Source organism: Rhinolophus ferrumequinum, chromosome X (genome assembly GCF_004115265.2).
Source record: "Rhinolophus ferrumequinum isolate MPI-CBG mRhiFer1 chromosome X, mRhiFer1_v1.p, whole genome shotgun sequence".
Lineage (NCBI taxonomy): Eukaryota > Metazoa > Chordata > Mammalia > Chiroptera > Rhinolophidae > Rhinolophus > Rhinolophus ferrumequinum.
This window is the reverse complement of record NC_046284.1, coordinates 86,010,421-86,028,845: the sequence shown is the minus strand read 5'-3', so window position 1 is coordinate 86,028,845 and position 18,425 is coordinate 86,010,421. Positions and strand designations below refer to the sequence as shown.

Below are 18,425 nucleotides of genomic sequence, written 5' to 3'. Positions count from 1 at the left end.
GAGGGTTGGAAATTTCTTTAGTTCCCTCAAAGGATAGGGAAGGAGAGACCTCGGCAGTATTTTTCCCATCTGTGGAATGGGGGCACAACAGTGTTGGGAGGACGTGCGAGGGTGAGCAGTTGGGGGGAGCGGGCTTTCCCTCTGCCCTCCCCCATCTTTCCCATCTCAGCTTCCAAAGGTTAGGAATCTGATGATTCGAAAGTTTGATCTTGGATGCCCAGAGACCTCCGGACGCGAACATTAAGGAGCTGCAACACCCAGGGCCAGAAAGATGCGGGCGCGAGCGTGGTGCGCACAGACGTCCCCCCCCACACACCCCCAGCGCCTCGCTCTTCCCAATCTCCCGCTCCTCCTTCCCTCGATCCTCCCGCTCCCCTCCTCCTCCACCAGCCCCGCCCCGCTCCTGCCCTCTCATTGGCTGAGTTGACCGGCTGGGCCTCCCCGGGATTTAAAGGGCCCGCTCGCCGCGCTGTCCTGGGAGCCGCAGCTGGTCCCGGCCTTGCGGCCTGCGGGGGAGGCTGCCCGGAGGAGGAGGCGGCAGTGGCGGCGGCGGTACGTCCCCGGCCCCCGGGACCGCGGCTTCCTTCCTGCCAGGTAGGTCGCAGGAGTGCGCACGCGGCTCCTCCACTCCCATCCTGAGCCGGCCTCCCGGCACGGGTCTGCAGCGCGTGTCCTAGGGTCTCCTCTCCATCACCTTTCAGACTCCCCTCCTACTCTACCCCCAACCATCACCACCATCTCCCTGAATCCCCGGGGCCTTGGCAGGGCTTTGTTGGTGGCCGGGAGAGGCCGGGTAGGGGTGAGATGGGGAACGCAGGGGATACAGGACACCCCCCACATCCGTACATGGAGAGATGCACACGGCCCCCAAATGTCATAGGATCTTCCTCTCTGCCATCCACACAGAGTGACTCTACCTTGGAAACCAGAGAGGCCCCTCATTTGATATACGGGACTAGAATGTACACCATTCAATCACCATTGGACCACGACTTGTCACAGCATACAAGAGACACAGCTCCTTCTTTTACCACAGGTCGTGGGCTCTGTGTGTGCACCCAGGACATCCCATATACACAGTTGGCGGCTCAGTCTGATGTACCTGATACTCACACCCTCCCCCAGCCCCCCAGTACCATGTCTCTACATGATTTGGACAGTCCGAAACCGAAATCTGAGTGCTTGAGTCCATTCCTTGAGTATGGTCTTTCCCATGGACATCCCGTCTCTGTGTCCCTACTTTGGCAGGTCTGTCCATCTGTCCATCCATCTGTGGGGGGCTGCAATGGCCACCTTCAGCCGCCAGGAATTTTTCCAGCAGCTGCTGCAGGGATGTCTCCTGCCTACTGCCCAGCAGGGCCTTGACCAGATCTGGCTGCTCCTTGCCATCTGCCTTGCCTGCCGCCTCCTCTGGAGGCTCGGTAAGTGCTTGCCACACTGTGCCACCATACCAGACCATATTACACGTGCCACATTCATCCACACCAAGCCACACTTTATCCTGCACAATTTGCGTATTGCCATGCCAAGCCGGGTGCCAACATGGTCAACCCACCACATCCCACCAGTCCAAGCACCATTCCACTACAGCACGTCCTACTATGTCCAGCCATGCCAAGCCATGCCTTTTAATATTCTTAGGTTCTGGAAAGCTGAGGTTCTTGGATCTTGGGATCCTGAAGTGTCTACATCCCAAGGTTATAAGTTTCTGGAATGTTGGTATCAAAGAGTTATGAAATCCCAAAGTACCACATTACAGAGTTTGGGAATTCTGACAAGTTGAAATTCTCCCATTCTAGGCTTCTAAAATGCTGGCATTCCAGATTTCTAGAATCAGGGCATGATAAGATTTTTGGATTTTAGGATTCCGGAATGTCTCTGCAATCATGACAAGCCTATATCCAAACGATAAGATTACAAGTTCCCAAGGTCCCTACAGGATGCTGAGAATTTTGGAAATCTCAAATTCAAAGGTTCTACACTTTCTTTTTTATTTTATTTTAAATTGATGTTTTATTTTTTCCTAGGTTTATCATTTTGAAATATTTCAGTTACCAAAAGGTTAAAGAATAGTACAATGAACACCCATATATGCATTACCAGATTCTCCAATTGTTAACATCTTCCCACATTAGCCTGCTGTATCTATCTATCTATCTATCTATCTATCTATCTATCTATCTATCTATCTATCTTCCTGAATCACTTGAATAACCTGCTGACTCTTCACTCCAAATCCTTCAGTGTGTGCCCCCTAAGAATATCTTCCCCAACAGCCACAGCCTCAACCATCACCACTTAAGAAACTTAATCTGGATGCAATAATGTTATACAATATAGTTGATACTCAAATTTCCTCCAGGGTTCTGCAAATTTCCTTTATAGATGTTTCTTTTCTTTAAACCCAGGCCCTGCCACTTCTCCAGCCCCCGACACCTGCTTTGAACCTCCTGCAATCCCACCATAGTTCAACCTCTAAGCTTTTGCCTAGGTTATGCCCTTTGCCCAGATTGCCCTTCCTTTCTGCCAGCCCACCCAACTTCCCTCTTTGTTCTCTCTTCCTCTCACCTGAAGGGTTGCCATCCTACCTGAAGCACGCAAGCACCGTTGCAGGCGGGTTCTTCAGCCTTTACCACTTCTTCCAGCTGCACATGGTTTGGGTCGTGCTGCTCAGCCTCCTGTGCTACCTCGTGCTGTTCCTCTGCCGACATTCCTCTCATCGAGGCGTCTTCCTCTCCGTCACCATCCTCATCTACCTGCTTATGGGGTATGGGGTGTGAGCTGTCATCCCCACACTGTCAGCAGAAGGGCGGGTGGGCCCCGGGGCTGCTCCTCCTGAGGTCGTCCAGGACAGGGAGGGTGGGAGGTGTTCCCTGAGGAGGGAATGTGGGAAACTTGTTCTCTCTGAAGGCTATACAGGACAGGCTGAGCTTGGGCTCCCCCTGGAGGAGGGAGTCCTGGAGAATTATGCCACCTTTTCTCCTCAGTGAGATGCACATGGTGGACACCGTGACATGGCACAAGATGCGAGGTAGGCACCCCTGGCCCTCTGACCTGCTTCAGCCCTCCTGCCCCCTCCACGTCTCCTAACTCCCCCAACCCTGTCTTTCCTTCCCCACTTTTCTCTCTCGTCTGCCCATGCCACTGGACGTGCAGGCCTCAGATTCCCTTTATGTCGGTGTCTCTCTCTACCATGCCTTCCCCCACACCCCTATCTTTCCCGTCTCATGTACCTGCCTGACTCTTGAATAAGGGCATCTGCCAGTCCTGGGCCCACCTGCTCGCCTGCCTGTCTGACTCCGTGCCCACCTGTTCATCCTTGTACTCCTCTTTTCATACCACCCCTCACCCAGTGCTCCCCGTCCCCGCATGCTGACCTGCTCTCTGCCCATCCACTTGACCATGGGCACCACACATAGGGGCCCAGATGATCGTGGCCATGAAGGCGGTGTCTCTGGGCTTCGACCTGGACCGGGGTGAGGTGGGTGCGGTGCCCTCGCCTGTGGAGTTCATGGGCTACCTCTACTTCGTGGGCACCATCGTCTTTGGGCCCTGGATATCCTTCCACAGCTACCTACAGACTGTCCAAGGCCGCCCGCTGGTGAGGTCTGGGGTGAACAGGTGGGCAGGGACTGTGGGAGCCACCATAGGGCAGTGTTCATGGAGCCTTGATCCCCACAGAGCCGCCGGTGGCTGCAGAAGGTGGCCCGGAGCCTGGCGCTCGCCCTGCTGTGCCTTGTGCTGTCCACCTGTGTGGGTCCTTATCTCTTCCCATACTTCATCCCCCTTGATGGTGACCGCCTCCTTCGCAAGTGAGCATGACCTTCGAGGCCTCTGTGCAGCCACGAGGGGGTTGGGTAGGGACCTGGGGCCTCCCCAGCTCTGAGCCTGTCTCTTAACGCTTCTGTCTGTCTTCTGTTACTACAGCAAGAAACGCAAAGCCAGGTAAATGAAGGCAGGTGGTGAGGGCAAGTGGGCTAACTGGGGCGTGGGTGTACCGTCTGACTGACTGGTTCTGTTAAGTCTGAGACCATCTAGCCCATGACAGAGACTGAGACTGAGTGTCTGTCTGTGGCTGTTGTTTGGCCAAGATTGATTGGCTCTGTGACTCCGTGTGTGACTGAGACTCTGACACATCTGTGTATAGCTGTGCATCTGTTCTGCTGTTTCACCATTAGAAGCAAGTTACGTGACTACAACAGAGAGTGACAAGTATGTGTTGGTTGGTGATGCTGACCTGTCTGTGACTCTGATGAGGGATGTGTATGGGTTGTTTGCCTATCAGCCACTGACTCCCTGTGTGGGACTGGAGTTCTGGCTGTCTCCATTGTCAACAAGGGGGTATGTGGCTGTCATTGGGTAGGGTAAGCCTGGCTTGTCTGTAACTCTGGCTGAGTATGTGTCTGACTGTAGTGTGTTATATTCCTGTCTGTGATGGATTCTGCCTGTGGCTCTGACTTCTCTGGTTGTGTGGTGTTCTCTACCTGAGGGGTCGTGACCAACTGTGTGCCTGTGCCTGTCTACAGGACCAACCATTGGCCTCTCGTGTGACTATAGGATTTCTTCTGGCTACTTGATTGTATGACCCCCTCCCCCACTCAGTGGCCACTGATTGTGACGGATGCTGAATGAGGCACAGGATGGTGGAGTGACTTGCCCAGTGTTACCCAGCTAAGCAGCCAGGCATTAATCCCAGGCCTGATTCCAGAATCAACGCTTTTTCCAATGTAGGACTCTGCCTGTTTTTGACTATTATATGACTGACAGAATGACTATCTTGAGTGTAGACTTGTTTATGAGGGCATAGCAGGGTGCTTGATGGTCTCTGTGCCTAACTAAAGGACTTTTCTATGTCTTATGGTCGCTGAGTCAGGTTAGAGAGCTGCCAGGCTGGGAGTCTGACAGTATTTGTATCTGGCCTCATGGCTGTAAGGGTATAGGGCTGTGAGATCAGCCTCTGGTGGTGGCTGGGTCTGGATGGCTGGCCATGTAAGACTGCGGGACCGTGTCATATTATAGAGCAACTCACACATCCATTTGAGTCCCATGAAACTAACTTACTGACAGTATATGTATGTGTGTGACTATCACACTGCACCTTTTTGCCACCATGTTTCTGTCTTGTCTGAACAACTCAGGCCAGCCTCCTGGGCCTCTCTGACTCTCTTTCTTTTCTTCTCTGCTGCCTTCCTGACCCCCGGGGGCCTTAGGGGCACCATGGTAAGGTGAGTCTACAGAGTGGGGCTAGGGATGCTGACACATGGTGGGGTGTCATACTGGCCCCTGCGCATGATGCCTCTCCTGCCTGCTCCTTTCTCACCAGGTGGTTGCGAGCCTATGAGAGTGCTGTCTCCTTCCACTTCAGCAACTATTTTGTGGGCTTCCTGTCCGAGGCCACGGCCACATTGGCGGGGGCCGGCTTCACCGAGGAGAAGGATCACTTGGAATGGTGGGGAGGGTTGGGGCCCCCCTCTCCCACCGGGTGCTGCCTAGAGGAGATGCGGGGAGGAGGGAGGTTGCTCCCGGGGGAGAAAACAGCTAAGACAAAAGTGTGGCAGTCAGATGGGTAGAGATCTAAGATGAATTTGCCCACAGGGACCTGACGGTGTCTAAGCCACTGTACGTGGAGCTTCCTCGGTCCATGGTGGAAGTTGTCACAAGCTGGAACCTGCCCATGTCTTATTGGCTAAATAACTGTGAGTCACCAAGTCACCACTCCAAGAGTTGAGAGTACTTACCCCAGGCCTTTTCATACATTCATACAACAAACATTTACTGAGAACCTAGAACCTACTGTTCTAGGCACTGAAGATACTGCAAGGAAAAAAAACCAACGCCAAATCCCTGCCCTGGTGGGGCTGGCATTTTTGTAGAGAGGAGCAGATAAAAAGAGAAAAAATACACAATAGTTTAGGTGGTGATAAGTGCTATGGTTAAAAAAAAATAATAAATAATAATAGAGGAAAAGATGATCTGGGAGTATTGGCAATGAGGGTAGGAGGTTGCAATTTTAAATAGATTAGTCAGAGCAAGTCCCATGGAGGTGACATTTTGAGCAGACTTGAAGAAAGTGAAAGAAAAAGCAATGTGAATATGTAGGGAAGAAGTATAACACATGGAGGGAACAGCCAATGCAAAGGCCCTGAGGCAGGAGTATGCCTGGCAAGTTTGAGGAGACCAGTTCTGCAGGAGCAGAGAGAGCGAGGGGGCCAGTGGCAGGAGGTGAGATCAAAGAGGTATCAGGGGCCTTGTCCTGCAGGCCCACATTGGCCACTGGGAGGACTTTGGCCTTTTCTCTGGAAGCTAGAGCCACAGCAGGGGTCTGAGCAGAAGAGGGTCTTGGGCTGACCTGGGTTGTAACAGGACCTTCTGGCTGCTGTGAGGAGACGGGGAGGGGGCACGGGCGGAAGCAGTGAGGAGGCCATTGCATAGTCCAGGCCAGCAATGGTGACAGTGGCAGTGGACGTGGAAAGGAGAGGTGGATTCTGGATAAATTCTGGTGGTGGAACTGACAGAACTTGCTGAGTTTGGCTGTGGGAGTGGGAGAAGGGCAGATCAAGGGTGATTCTGAGGTTTTTGCCCCGAGGAACTGGAAGGGTAGAGTTGACATTGACTGAACTTAGGGAGACTGCGGGAGGAGCAGGGAGACTGCGGGAGGAGCAGGTTGGAAGGGAAATTCAGGAGCTAAGTTTTAGACATAGGAAATTTGAGGCCATTATAAAGACTTTATCCATAGCTATGTATGGTATCAGATGGGTAGTAGACTTGTTGGGGTTATCACTTTGTGGGGGGTGCAAATGTCTAATCACTATGTTGTATTGTACACCTGAAACTAATAAAAAAAAAAAGACTTTATCCTGGGGCCTCCAACAGGTTGTGGGTATCCTCACCCTGCCCTGTGGCCCCCCAGGAAGGGCAGAGGGGCGTCTCAGGACTCTTAACTCACATCTCCCCCCTCCAGATGTTTTCAAGAATGCTCTCCGCCTGGGGACCTTCTCAGCTGTGCTGGTCACCTATGCAGCCAGTGCTCTCCTGCATGTGAGCAGGGCGGAGCGGGGTCAGGGAAGAAGCTGGGTGGGTGGAGCCAGGGCCTCCTCTTCACTTACCTCATTGCCTCCCCCACCTACCCAGGGCTTCAGCTTCCACCTGGCTGCAGTGCTGCTGTCCCTGGCATTTATCACGTATGTGGAGCACGGTGAGTGGAGAGCCCAGCTCAGCAGACTGGATGGAAGGTTGGTGGTGGGGGCTGGAACCACTGTCTCCTGAAGCTAACCGGAACCCCATACCTCCCCCCATCTGCCCTAGTCCTCCGGAAGCGCCTGGCTCGGATCCTCAGTGCCTGCGTCTTGTCGAAACGGTGCCCACCAGACTGTTCACACCAGCATCGCTTGGTGAGTGTTCAGCCTGGGTAACCTCGCACCTTACACTCCCCCTCAAATACGTTATTCTGTCTCCATCTTCTATCTGTCTCATGGTACCCAGCTTCCTCTGGTGGTGCCTGAGCCACCCCTGTAACCTCACCTCTATTCACTGGCATCCATGTCTCTAACAACCATTTATCAAGGACCTGTTGTGTACACACCTGGCATTCATGTTTCCAGTAAACATTTATTGAGCACCTGCTGGTACCAGGCACTGTTTCAGGTGCTGGAGACACAGTGGTGAACAAAACAGACCAAAATCCCAGCCTTCTGGGACAAACATTTTAACAGGGGAGACAGTAAATGAAAGTAAGCCAGTGAAGTACAGTAGTTTGTTAGATTGTGATTAGTGCCAAGGAGGAATACATGAGGGAAAGGAGAGGGGAAGTATTAGGGGGTGAGTGGATTCCATTTTAAATAGGGAGGTACCTTTGGAGTTCTTTATCTGAAGGAGGTAAGGCACGGAAGCATTTCCAGCCAAGGGAAAAACCAGTGTAAAGGCCCTGAGATGGGAGAGGGCCTGGAATATTTGAGGAACAGCGAGGAGTCCAGTGTGGCTTGAGCGAGTGAGCAAGGGGGAGGGTGGTGGGCCCTGTAGATCACGCTTTTGTTTGTTTGTATGTTGTTTGCAATAAGAAGAACAAAGTCAGATTCGCCTCCCATCTGACAACCGATGTTTATCACCAGAAACCCCCAACTCAGAGCCCCACTATTCTTCCTCCTCTGCCTGAATATTCAAATCTCCCCCACCTGAATGCCCTCAATGCTACTAGTGCCCTCATCCCTGGGTACTCCTGGAGCTTCCATAGGAGGATCTGACCATCTCTTTTCTACCCCGGGGGTGCTGCCTTGGACAACCTCATTCCTGGGACCCACTGCACTTGGAGTGTCTCCCTGGGCCTGCCCAGGTGAGGCTGGGAGACAGTGAGTAGGTCCAGCTAGCAACTATATCCATTTGTCCTCCTCAGGGCCTGAGGGTGCGAGCCTTAAACCTGCTCTTTGGAGCCCTGGCCGTCTTCCACCTGGCTTACCTGGGCTCCCTGTTCGATGTCGACGTGGATGATACCACAGAGGAGCAGGTGAGGTGGGGTCCTGGGCTGGGGGATGTGCCACCTGCTCATGGGAACCATGTCTGTAGCTTGTGCAGCCAATGCTCCTCTGGCCTTTCCCTTTGTCCCTCTCGTTGATTCACATTGTTGGGTCTTTCATTTGGGTGAAGTGTGCAAAATATTTTACTTATAAAATTTATTTTATAAAGATGGAGTACAAAATCCAGGTTTTCCTTTTTTTAAATTAATCACCTCATATTTTTGTTTAGGTAGAATTTGCAAGGTTTCTTTCTTATTTAATTTTGTAAAAAATATTTTTATTCGGGTTGAGTGTATAAATTCTGGATTTGACTTTAAAATGTATATTAAAATGTACATACTATTTTTATTCATGTGAAATATGCACATTCCAGATTTTACTCCTTTTCAAGTGAAAAACAATTTAAAAATAATGTTTATTCATATGGCTCTTACAGGATCTAGGTTTTGCTTCTCTTTTAAATTTTTTAATTAAAATAAAACTTTATATTATTTTCATCATTAAAAACAATTTTTAATTTTTATTCAGGTTGAGTGTGCAGATTCTGGGTTTTGCTACTTTTTAAATAATTTTTTATCTTATTTAATTAAAACATTTAAAAACAGTTAACGTATAGGCCATGATTCAAAAACAAAACTGTATTGAAGATACTCAGGGGAAAGTCTTGCTCCTACCATTTACCATCTACCCACTGCCCTCTTACAGGTAACCACTTTCATTTATTTGATTAAAATATCCTTCTAAAATTGAAGCATAATGAGCGAATATAAAGTTTCCCTCCTCCTGGTTTTTACCCTACAGGTAACTCATGAATGACACTGTTCCACGGGTTGCTTTTATCACGTAATAATTCTTGAAAATCTTCCACATTAGTATATAGAGTATCTTCACTCATTTTTTTCCATTGTGAGTATATGACACAGTGTAGTTTGTCCCTTATCGGTGGACACGCAGGTGATTTCCTATCCTTTCCTATATGCAAATGACGCGGCAGCAAGTAATACCCTCACCCCCCTGTGGATTTACACAGGTGCAGACAGAACTGTAGGATCCACTCTTGATAGTCAAAATGAAGAAGTTACCTTTTTTGCCCTTTCACCAGCAGTGTGTGAATGTGCCTGTCACCCCACCGAGTGCCTCTCAGACTTCCTGGATGTGTTTGCAAATTTGAGAGCAGGAAGATTATGAGTGAGGCCATACATTTAAGAGCTATTTGTTTGTTCGTTTTTTCCTTTACAGAGAATAGCCTACTCACTTCCTTTGCCAATTGTTGTCTTTTTAAGAAATCAATTCTAGGAGTTCTTTATTAATAAGGCAGAGTACAGGTCAGAGAGTGGGATTGTCTTGTCTTATTTTTAAAATGATTTTTAAAGAAGAAAACACAATAGGAAAAAAAAACCTAAATCGGCTTACCTTTTATGTATACCCAGTCTCTTCTCTGGGGCCTTACCTAGGGTTACCATGGAGTCACAGAAATGGCTTTGAGCAAAAGATGGGTTTTCCTGAGCACTTCTTTGTTCTTCCTGAGTGGGACCATCACTTCTTTCTCTCCCACAGGGCTATGGCATGGCATACACTGTCCACAAGTGGTCAGAGCTCAGCTGGGCCAGTCACTGGATCACTTTTGGATGCTGGATCTTCTACCGTCTCATAGGCTGAGGCACATCTGTGGACCCTCACAGCTCCCTCAAGACCCCTCCTCAGGGTGCCGGCTCTGATGGAGGATGAGGGAAGGCCCTCTAATTCTTGACCCCTCTCCATCCTTGCTCCAACACCCCAACACACACACACACACACACACACACACACACACACCATTTTCCATGCCTGTCAATCCCCACCCCACCACAAGGCAGGAAGGAATGGTCCCTGCTGGGGCCTAGGGGTGGTGGATGCTTGGGGGAAGCAGAAAGGGGGAGATCCAGGGCCTCCCTGCCTTCTTTCTCCCTTTTTATATACAGTTTATTATTGCCAAATAAAAGTAGGAAATATACAAAAGGCTCTTTCTTCACTGCTTAGTGTGGAATAGAAGTGAGTGAGGAAGGGGGCACAGCATGGATAAAGAATTGGAAGCTAGAAACAATGAAGAGGGAGCAGGTTGTAGTTGGGTCATGTTAATTTATTATTCATGATTGGAGATGAGCTCGAGGATGGCACTGCTTAATTTGAGTGGGGCCAGGACAGATTGGATAGTTGAATGTGGAGAAGGCCTGATACTAACTGGCTGGGAAACTGAGGCATCCCCGTTCTGATTGGTTGCTCTGAGTGAGGCAGAGAGGAGGGAAAGCAAGAGTTGATGCACACTGGTCCTTAGGACTGAAGGTTGTAAGTTGTATTAATAATTAGATATGAGGTCTGGGACGGGTCTGTGTTCTGATTTTGCGGTCGGGGTGCCCAGTGTCTTAGAATTAAGGAGTTCTGATTGGTTGGTTCTTTAGAGTTGGCACAGGGAGACAGTCTCCATGCCAACTGGGCAGCAAGGCTAAGGGGCCTGAGTTTTGATTGGTTCTTCTGATTTCAAATCAGGAGAGGTGAGGATCATCACTTAGAAGTTCTGAGTGCTGAGGTAGAGAGGGTGAAGGCACAGTATACAAGATGTGATCTTACTATTAAGTTTCCTTGTGCATTCAGGCATTAGAATTGAAGGTTGGTCTGGGAACTGATTCATTGCTCTGCTTAGAAAACTAGAGCAAAGATAAGAGGATGCGACGCAATGCTCTTTAACAGCACACGAGAAGGACTTATATCCTATTTACGACATGACTGACTGATAAGGGGAGATGAGCTAAGACTCTCTGCAGGTTGGTTTCGGGCCGAAAACGCCCACCAACTTTGGCAGTCCCAGCCTTCACGCACCTCCTGACTCCGGCTCAGCCAACAGCGAAAATGGCACCACGCGTGAGGGCGGGGCTGGCGGCACACAAAGAGCTTCTTATTGGTTGGGAGCGGCACCGGCCGCCTTCCCAGCCCCTCCTTTGGCTAACTCCGTAAGACGACGAAACTGAGAGGATGAGTCTGAACTAGAGCAGTTTCGGAGCCAGCAGGCTAACCTCAAGAAAGTCAAGAGCCTGTGGGAGAAGCCGCCGCGACCGCGCCGTTGGGTGAGTGCCCTCCGCCCGGCTTGCCACTCCATCCCCTACCTCTTCGCTGCTAAACGGCCAGCCCTCTGCGCGCCTGCGCGAAACCCTTCTCCCTGCCCCCCCCCGCCACCCCTTCCACCTCCCCACCACACGCCTGCGCCAGACCCCCGGCTACGGCGTGGTCGCCTGGACAACAAAAGATCCTCCTTCTCATTGGGCAGCTGGACTAGAGGGTTCTAGTTTTGATTGGTGGTCTCTGTATTTGACCCTCCTTTTTCCCTTTAGGCGCCGCACGCGAGAAACCCTTGCCTTCCACTTTCTTTTCCTCTTGCATTTAGGAGGTAGGTTTGCGCTATTGCGGGAAGCGTCTGGCTTTCCACACACTGAACCTGAGAGTTGTAGTTCTCATTAGTCTTCTCTCTTCTGTCCTGAAGTTTCCAGGACTACAGGGAGGGAATAGCTCTCCGTTGAATGATGCAAGACATTGACCCCTGCAGTGGAACCCAACCTAGTCGTTGTGTCTTCCCCAGCGGACTGTGAGCGCTGAGGACGGGGACGAGACCTGATTCCATTGTCCCCCTCACAAAAGGGTGACCAATGAGGGCAGGGACCATGCATCGTTGCTATGTCTTTCTCAGCTGACCCTGACCCCCGAGGGCAAGGACCTGGTCTGGCTCCTGTGTTTACCACATTATATGGCTCTTAGAGAGCTGGAACAAGCAAGCTTTGAGTCTTTCTGTGGCCTTACAGTTTTGTTTTTAAAACTATATAATTGGATTGTTTTTAATCCAGTTTTACAAGTCTGTTAACTGATGAATTTAGTCCCTTTTCATTTCTTGTGATAACTAACGGATTTGATTTTATGATGTCATTCTGTACTTTTTATTTGTTCAGGTTTTTCTCTTCTTTTTTCTCCTTTGTACTTATCCACACACAGCCATCTGCCTACAAAAACATGGCCACCGACGCTAGCCCCTTGCACCCATACTGGCCTCGGCACCTGAGACTGGACAACTTTGTGCCTAATGACTGCCCTACCTGGCATATCCTGGCTGGCCTCTTCTCTGTCTCTGGGGTCTTAGTTATGACCACATGGCTGTTGTCAGGACATGCTGCGGTCATCCCACTGGGGACCTGGCGTCGACTGTCCCTGTGCTGGTTTGCAGTGTGTGGATTCATTCACATGGTGATTGAGGGTTGGTTCAGCCTGTACCACGAGGACATTCTTGGAGACCAAGCTTTTTTATCCCAACTCTGTGAGTCCTGAGTTCTTTCATGTGCTGTGGGAGGGAATTTTCCAGGCACGATTGGCTTAGATGTTTATGTTTACCCACCCACCATCTCTTCTTCTATTAATTTATTTTAAAATTTTATTTAACTTTTTTCTCGCATATATATTCACATGGGTCAAAAACAAACCATTTAAAGAGGTATGCAGTGAAAAAGGACCTACCTTTTGTCCACCAAGTGTCCCCAGTTATTAACCACTGTTAATAATTGCTCGTTTCCTTCCGGGGTTTATTTACACTTAAACACATAAACCTCAGTTTGCTCAATTGTAAAAGAAGGATAATAGTAATACCCAAATATATATAAGGCACTTAGAATAGTGTTTGGCAGACAGTAGATGCCATATAACTTTATCATCATCATCATCATTTTCTTTGTTTTTCCCTTTTGTGTAAACAAATGGTAACATGTTATAAACACTCCTTAACTTTGCTTTTTTTTAACAAGGTCACTCATCAGTTCATAAAGAGCTTTCAAAGCATAGATGTTACAGAATTATTTGACTTGTCCAGTATTGATGGGCATTTCCCCCAGTCTTTTGCTGTTATAAGCAATACTCCTTTTTGGCCTCATGAATAAAGCTGCTATGAACATTGTTAAACAAGTCTTTGTGTGGAGATCTGCTTTCATTTCTCTTGGGAAACATAGAGGCGTGGAATGACTGGGTCGTATGGTAGATGTGTGTTTAACTTTATGAAAAACTGCCAAATTGTTTTCAAAAATGGCTGCACCATTTTTTATATTCCCACCATCAGTATATGAGAGTCCTAGTTTTTCCACATCCTCACTGAAACTTGCTATGGTCAGGTGTTTCTTAAATTTTAGTCCTTCTAGTGGATGTGAGTGATATCTCATTATGGGGTTTTAATTTGCTTTTCCTTAATGATTAATGTAAGTTTGAGCATCTTTCATGTGTATATTGATCATTTGGAAATTTTCTTTAGTAAAGAACCTATTCCAATCCCCTACCTATCCTTCACATTGTGTGATCTGCTTTTTTCTTACTGACTCTCTGCTCACTCATTCACTCCTCTGTTCACAGTCTCTCTTTCTCTCTCTCTCTCTCATTGGCTACTTCACTCACTCCATCATCTACACCTGTCTCCATTTATTCTACAAATATTTCTCGAGTACCAGAGAAGCCCAGCAACACTTATGTTCTATGTCAGGTTTGCACACATTATCTTGTGTACATATACCGTGTTTCCCCGAAAATATGACCTGGTCTTATATTAAGGTTTGCTCCAAAACACACATTAGGGCTCATGTTCAGGGTATGTCATCCTGAAAAATCATGCTAGGACTTATTTTCCGGTTAGGTCTTATTTTCGGGGAAACACAGTATTAACTCGAGAATCCAAACAGCTACCCCATATCAGATGTGGAAACAGGCATGGAGGGGTTATAAAGCCTGTCTTATTACATGGGCCCTCAGCTGTCACGCGTCTGCGTTCCTTTTCCTGCCTTTACTTTTCATGTGTGTCTCTTCTTCAGGGAAAGAGTATGCCAAGGGAGACAGCCGATACATCCTGTAAGTGTTTGCCACTGTCACGGGAGACCTGCATTGGTTTGGGGTAGTGGTGAGTCAAGGAGCACTAATGGGGTGCCCGTGGGTAGAGCACAGTGATGCCAGTGTCTCCCTATCCTTTCTCCCGCAGGAATGACAACTTCACGATATGCATGGAGACCATCACTGCTTGCCTGTGGGGACCACTCAGCATTTGGGTGGTGGTCGCCTTTCTCTACCAGCAGCCCCTCCGCTTTGTCCTACAGCTCGTGGTCTCTGTGGGTGAGAAAAAGGCCCACACTGGGTGCTGAAGGGGATGATCTGGGATCCACAGACACAGGGGCATCTGTGTGGGTGGGATCTCTCAATTGTGCCCATCCAGGGCTGAGTCAGACTGAATGACAAACTCCCTGAGGTTCTGGAACAGCCATACCCCTCTCGGCCTGTGTTCTCAAACAGGGAGTGTTCATTTCTCCTCCTCCGTCACAAAGTCTCTAGTGCAGGTTACAGGAGGTGGCCCATGATGTTGGGAAGCCCCTGAGTTCTCCAGGCTCAGGATTTTGAGCCCCCTTCAGCTGAGATTTAGTCCTTTTGTGTTCTTACATTGTTAGCTTGCTTTAGTTCTAGAAATGTGAGTTCTTTTTAGTCCTAGAATGCTCAGCTGTCTTAAATTAAAGGATTTTGATCTTCCTTAAATTCTGGAGATATGAATTCTCCTGGGTTCCGAAATTCTCAGCTTCTGATTTCTGGAATTCTCACTTTTCTGATTTCTCGATTTTTCAGCTGTATAATTTCAGAATTCTTAGCTCTTTGAATTTGGGAATCCTGAGCACTGAGACCTTGAATGATAACTTGGAGAATGCCTTGGAATAGCTCCTTCTCCTCACAGGGTTTCCCCCTTCCCCTTCTGCTTCCCACAGGTCAGATTTACGGGGATGTGCTCTACTTCCTCACGGAGTACCGAGATGGATTCCAGCATGGGGAGCTGGGCCACCCACTCTACTTCTGGTTTTACTTTGTCTTCATGAACGCCCTCTGGCTGGTGCTGCCCGGAATCCTTGTGCTCGATTCTGTGAAGCAGCTCACCCATGCTCAGAGCCTGCTGGACACCAAAGCTACAAAAGCCAAGAGCAAGAAGAACTAATGAGTGATGGACTGGGCTTGAACACTGGCTGATGACAAACTCTCCATCTACCAGAAGAGTCCAGTCTTTGCTCCCACAGGTTAGAGAGACAAAGCGAATAGATGTGTCAAAGTCAGGCTGATGGGTGGGCACTGAAAGGGCTAGAAATGGGAAAGAAAGGAGCTGTTGGAACAAAGGTCCAAGAGAACCTTGGAAATCCATGGGGGTGGCAATTTTTAAAATCAGGAAATAAAAGGTCTTGACCCTAACACAGATCTTTAATTACTGACCCCAGAGATGCCCCATAACTGACCCCACAGACCCCTCCATCACTCACTCATTCCACAGACCCCCATCCTCATCACATAGACCTTCAATCTATGACATCACAAACCCCCGTCACTAACCCCACAGATTCCAGTGATGGCTGATTAGATTCATGAGTCACACCCATAATCTCTTGAGGAGTGGTCTTCCACCCACACCCTTGGTGTTCTCTCCAGAACATACTTTCTCATTTTTTGCAACATGGACGGGATGAGAATTTTCTAAATCTTCAAGTTCTTAAATTGACTCAGCCTCTTGTCTCCTGATCAGGTACCTCATAGACACCTGATTACTCACTCCAAAGACCCCCATCACTGACCCTACAGACTCACCCATCACTACCCTAAAGATCCTCATCACTCACCTGAGACCCCACAGACCTCCTCACTCCACATACCCCATCATTAACCCTTAAGACACCCATCACCCTACACATAGTTTTCATTTACTCTTTAGACCACCCATCACTCATCTCACCTCCATCACTTGCCCCAATGGACCTCCCATCACGTACCAAACAACCCCATAATTCACCCCATAAACCCCTCATCATGTATAACAGACCCCCTATCATTTGCCCCATAGGCCACTCGTCACACCCTACAGATACGCCATCACTCACCCTATAAACTCCCTATAACTTTGCAGAATTCATCACTTACCTCATATCCCTATTACACTCCACAGATCTCCAGTTAACCCGCAGATCTTCCATCACTCACCCCCACATCCTGTCACCCCACAGGTTCCCATCATTCACCCCACAGATACCCCTCATCCTACAGATGAGACCTTCAGTCATAAAACAAATGAGTACTTGAGGAATTTTGAGATGACAAAGAACGAATAATAAAACTGCAGGTGCCTGTAGGCTGACTGCAGGTGACCTGTGCAGAGCAGGACTTCAGTTCCAATCCTGGTTGTGCTTGAGCCTACAGTGTAGCTTTTGAGAAATGCCTCACTGTTAAGGCCAAAGCTGTGAGTCACTTCCTCACCTCATCTCCATCACTTACCTTATCATTTAAGGCGTGCTGGCCTTACTCTTCCTCAAACACACCAGGCACAACCCCACCTTCCATCCATTGCACTGTCTATTCTCTGTGCCACTTACTACCCCTTGGACCTTGAGCATGTTTCTCCCTGACCTTCAGTGCTCTCTGTAAAATGCTAGTAATAATAGTACCTACCTCATAGGGTTTTTTATGCAGATTAAATGAATTAAGACTGTCATATTAATTTTTGCTCCAAAAGACGCATTAGAGCTGATTGTCCAGCTAGGTCTTATTTTCAGGGAAACATGGTATATGTAGACTTTCTGGCATGCAATTTGTATTTGTTGAATGGAGGAATAAATGAAAGAAAAAGTTCTCCCCAGGACCATGGTAAGGACCACCTTTTCTATCTCCTTCCTCCCATTATCTTTTCATCCAAGGCTCTCTCCACAACCAAGACAAGCATCTGGCCACATCATGCCCCCAGCTAAAACATGTACTTCAGTGCCTTCAGGAGAAACTCCAAGCTCCAGGCTAATGTTTTGCTCATCCCACACTATGAAAATTTTAATGAGAAGCAGATTCTCAAACTCGTTTGTTTCCAACAAAAAATCCAGTAGTACCATAAGTGTTTTTGACTCCAGCCCATGGGACAAGAGAAATGTGCCAGTATCCCTCTTCTGGCTTTCAAAAAAAGTCTCCATTATTTATACCTTCCAGAAAACAGATGTCAATTTAATATCAATACCAAGACAACAAATTATTTTAATGGATACCAAAATAGAATTTCAGACTTCTCTAAAAAGTTAATGTTAAGAGTAGCATCCATACAACACTGCAACAACAGCTGAAGTCCAGGAATTTTACAGGACTCCTTTGTTAGAAATTACATTCGTAAGGGCAGTCTGTATTTTGTCCAAACCATATGGATGTTATGCAATGAAGTAAGGAGAATGCCTTTTGCCCTACATATAGTTTCTCAAAAGAGTCTAAGATAGTGTTCAATCACTCAGCCCATGTTTTGTTGACACACACCGTTTCATAACAGGACTGACCTCAACGTGTTGTGAGGATTAAAGAAAACGAAGGCAAACTTTAAACCTCCAGAGAGCATAAAACTGGCTTTTTTGGGGGTAAATTATTTATTGAAGTATAACATGCAAACACACTAGAAGAATCAAAAATATACAGCTCCATGAATTTTCACGTGTAAACTATTTTTAAAAGATTCTGAAAGAGGGATTATTTTTCCGTTTTGTGGATTCATTTGGAGAAGGCCACAAGCATTTGAAATAGATGATGACGTAATCTGTAAGCAGAGGCTCGAGGCGACTTGGAGAGGGGTGTGGAGCCTTGATGTCATCACGCAGCAGCTTCCTTTCCCTCGCCCACTTCTCTCGCTGGAATAGGTCATCACTTTAACAGTAACTAGGTGAATCCGGAAGTAAACTGTCCAAACAACCAAACCGCGGACGAGGGGAGGCGGGGCCTCAGTTGGCGCCTGCGCACTGGCTAAAGTGAGGCAAAAATGCCCTGCTTTGGGGGGCGGGGCTCCTGGTGACAGCATTCTATGCGCATGCGCAAAGACGACTCCAC

At 48.2% G+C, this 18,425-nt stretch overlaps 2 protein-coding genes across 7 annotated transcripts; both read left to right on the top strand.

Moving 5' to 3' along the window:
- The first annotated feature begins 441 nt into the window (after positions 1-441).
- Positions 442-10,512, top strand: PORCN (porcupine O-acyltransferase). Of its 4 annotated transcripts, XM_033104916.1 has the most exons (15): positions 442-594; positions 1,249-1,421; positions 2,575-2,767; positions 2,988-3,031; positions 3,420-3,601; positions 3,682-3,812; positions 3,928-3,945; positions 5,211-5,225; positions 5,324-5,449; positions 5,596-5,696; positions 6,962-7,038; positions 7,132-7,195; positions 7,306-7,391; positions 8,390-8,500; positions 10,068-10,512. In XM_033104916.1, the coding sequence occupies exons 2-15, from the start codon at positions 1,286-1,288 to the stop codon at positions 10,167-10,169; spliced, it is 1,386 nt and encodes a 461-aa protein (XP_032960807.1). In that variant the 5' UTR covers positions 442-594; positions 1,249-1,285; the 3' UTR covers positions 10,170-10,512. The 4 variants fall into 4 exon arrangements, with proteins under 4 accessions (XP_032960807.1, XP_032960815.1, XP_032960822.1 ...); XM_033104924.1 differs by lacking the exon at positions 3,928-3,945; XM_033104941.1 differs by lacking the exon at positions 1,249-1,421 and having other exon boundaries at positions 449-594; positions 10,068-10,502.
- A 939-nt stretch (positions 10,513-11,451) lies between these two features.
- EBP (EBP cholestenol delta-isomerase) lies at positions 11,452-16,739 on the top strand. 3 transcript variants are annotated; one of them, XM_033104907.1, is made up of 7 exons: positions 11,452-11,611; positions 11,876-11,931; positions 12,025-12,180; positions 12,528-12,846; positions 14,375-14,411; positions 14,539-14,669; positions 15,308-15,531. In XM_033104907.1, exons 4-7 carry the CDS (start codon positions 12,546-12,548, stop codon positions 15,529-15,531), a joined length of 693 nt encoding a protein of 230 aa, XP_032960798.1. In that variant the 5' UTR covers positions 11,452-11,611; positions 11,876-11,931; positions 12,025-12,180; positions 12,528-12,545. The 3 variants fall into 3 exon arrangements, with proteins under 3 accessions (XP_032960798.1, XP_032960787.1, XP_032960795.1); XM_033104896.1 differs by lacking the exon at positions 12,025-12,180 and having other exon boundaries at positions 11,453-11,611; positions 15,308-16,739; XM_033104904.1 differs by lacking the exons at positions 11,876-11,931; positions 12,025-12,180 and having other exon boundaries at positions 11,454-11,611.
- The last annotated feature ends 1,686 nt before the right edge of the window (positions 16,740-18,425 follow it).

Excerpts from the sequence above, each read along its gene's own strand:
- EBP (XM_033104896.1), top strand. The coding sequence starts at position 12,546 with ATGGCCACCGACGCTAGCCCCTTGCACCCATACTGGCCTCGGCACCTG. Across the intron at positions 12,847-14,374 it reads AGCTTTTTTATCCCAACTCT|GGAAAGAGTATGCCAAGGGA; the intron begins GTGAGTCCTGAG and ends TCTCTTCTTCAG. Across the intron at positions 14,670-15,307 it reads ACAGCTCGTGGTCTCTGTGG|GTCAGATTTACGGGGATGTG; the intron begins GTGAGAAAAAGG and ends TGCTTCCCACAG.
- PORCN (XM_033104916.1), top strand. The coding sequence starts at position 1,286 with ATGGCCACCTTCAGCCGCCAGGAATTTTTCCAGCAGCTGCTGCAGGGA. Across the intron at positions 3,602-3,681 it reads CTGTCCAAGGCCGCCCGCTG|AGCCGCCGGTGGCTGCAGAA; the intron begins GTGAGGTCTGGG and ends TGATCCCCACAG. Across the intron at positions 5,450-5,595 it reads GAGAAGGATCACTTGGAATG|GGACCTGACGGTGTCTAAGC; the intron begins GTGGGGAGGGTT and ends ATTTGCCCACAG.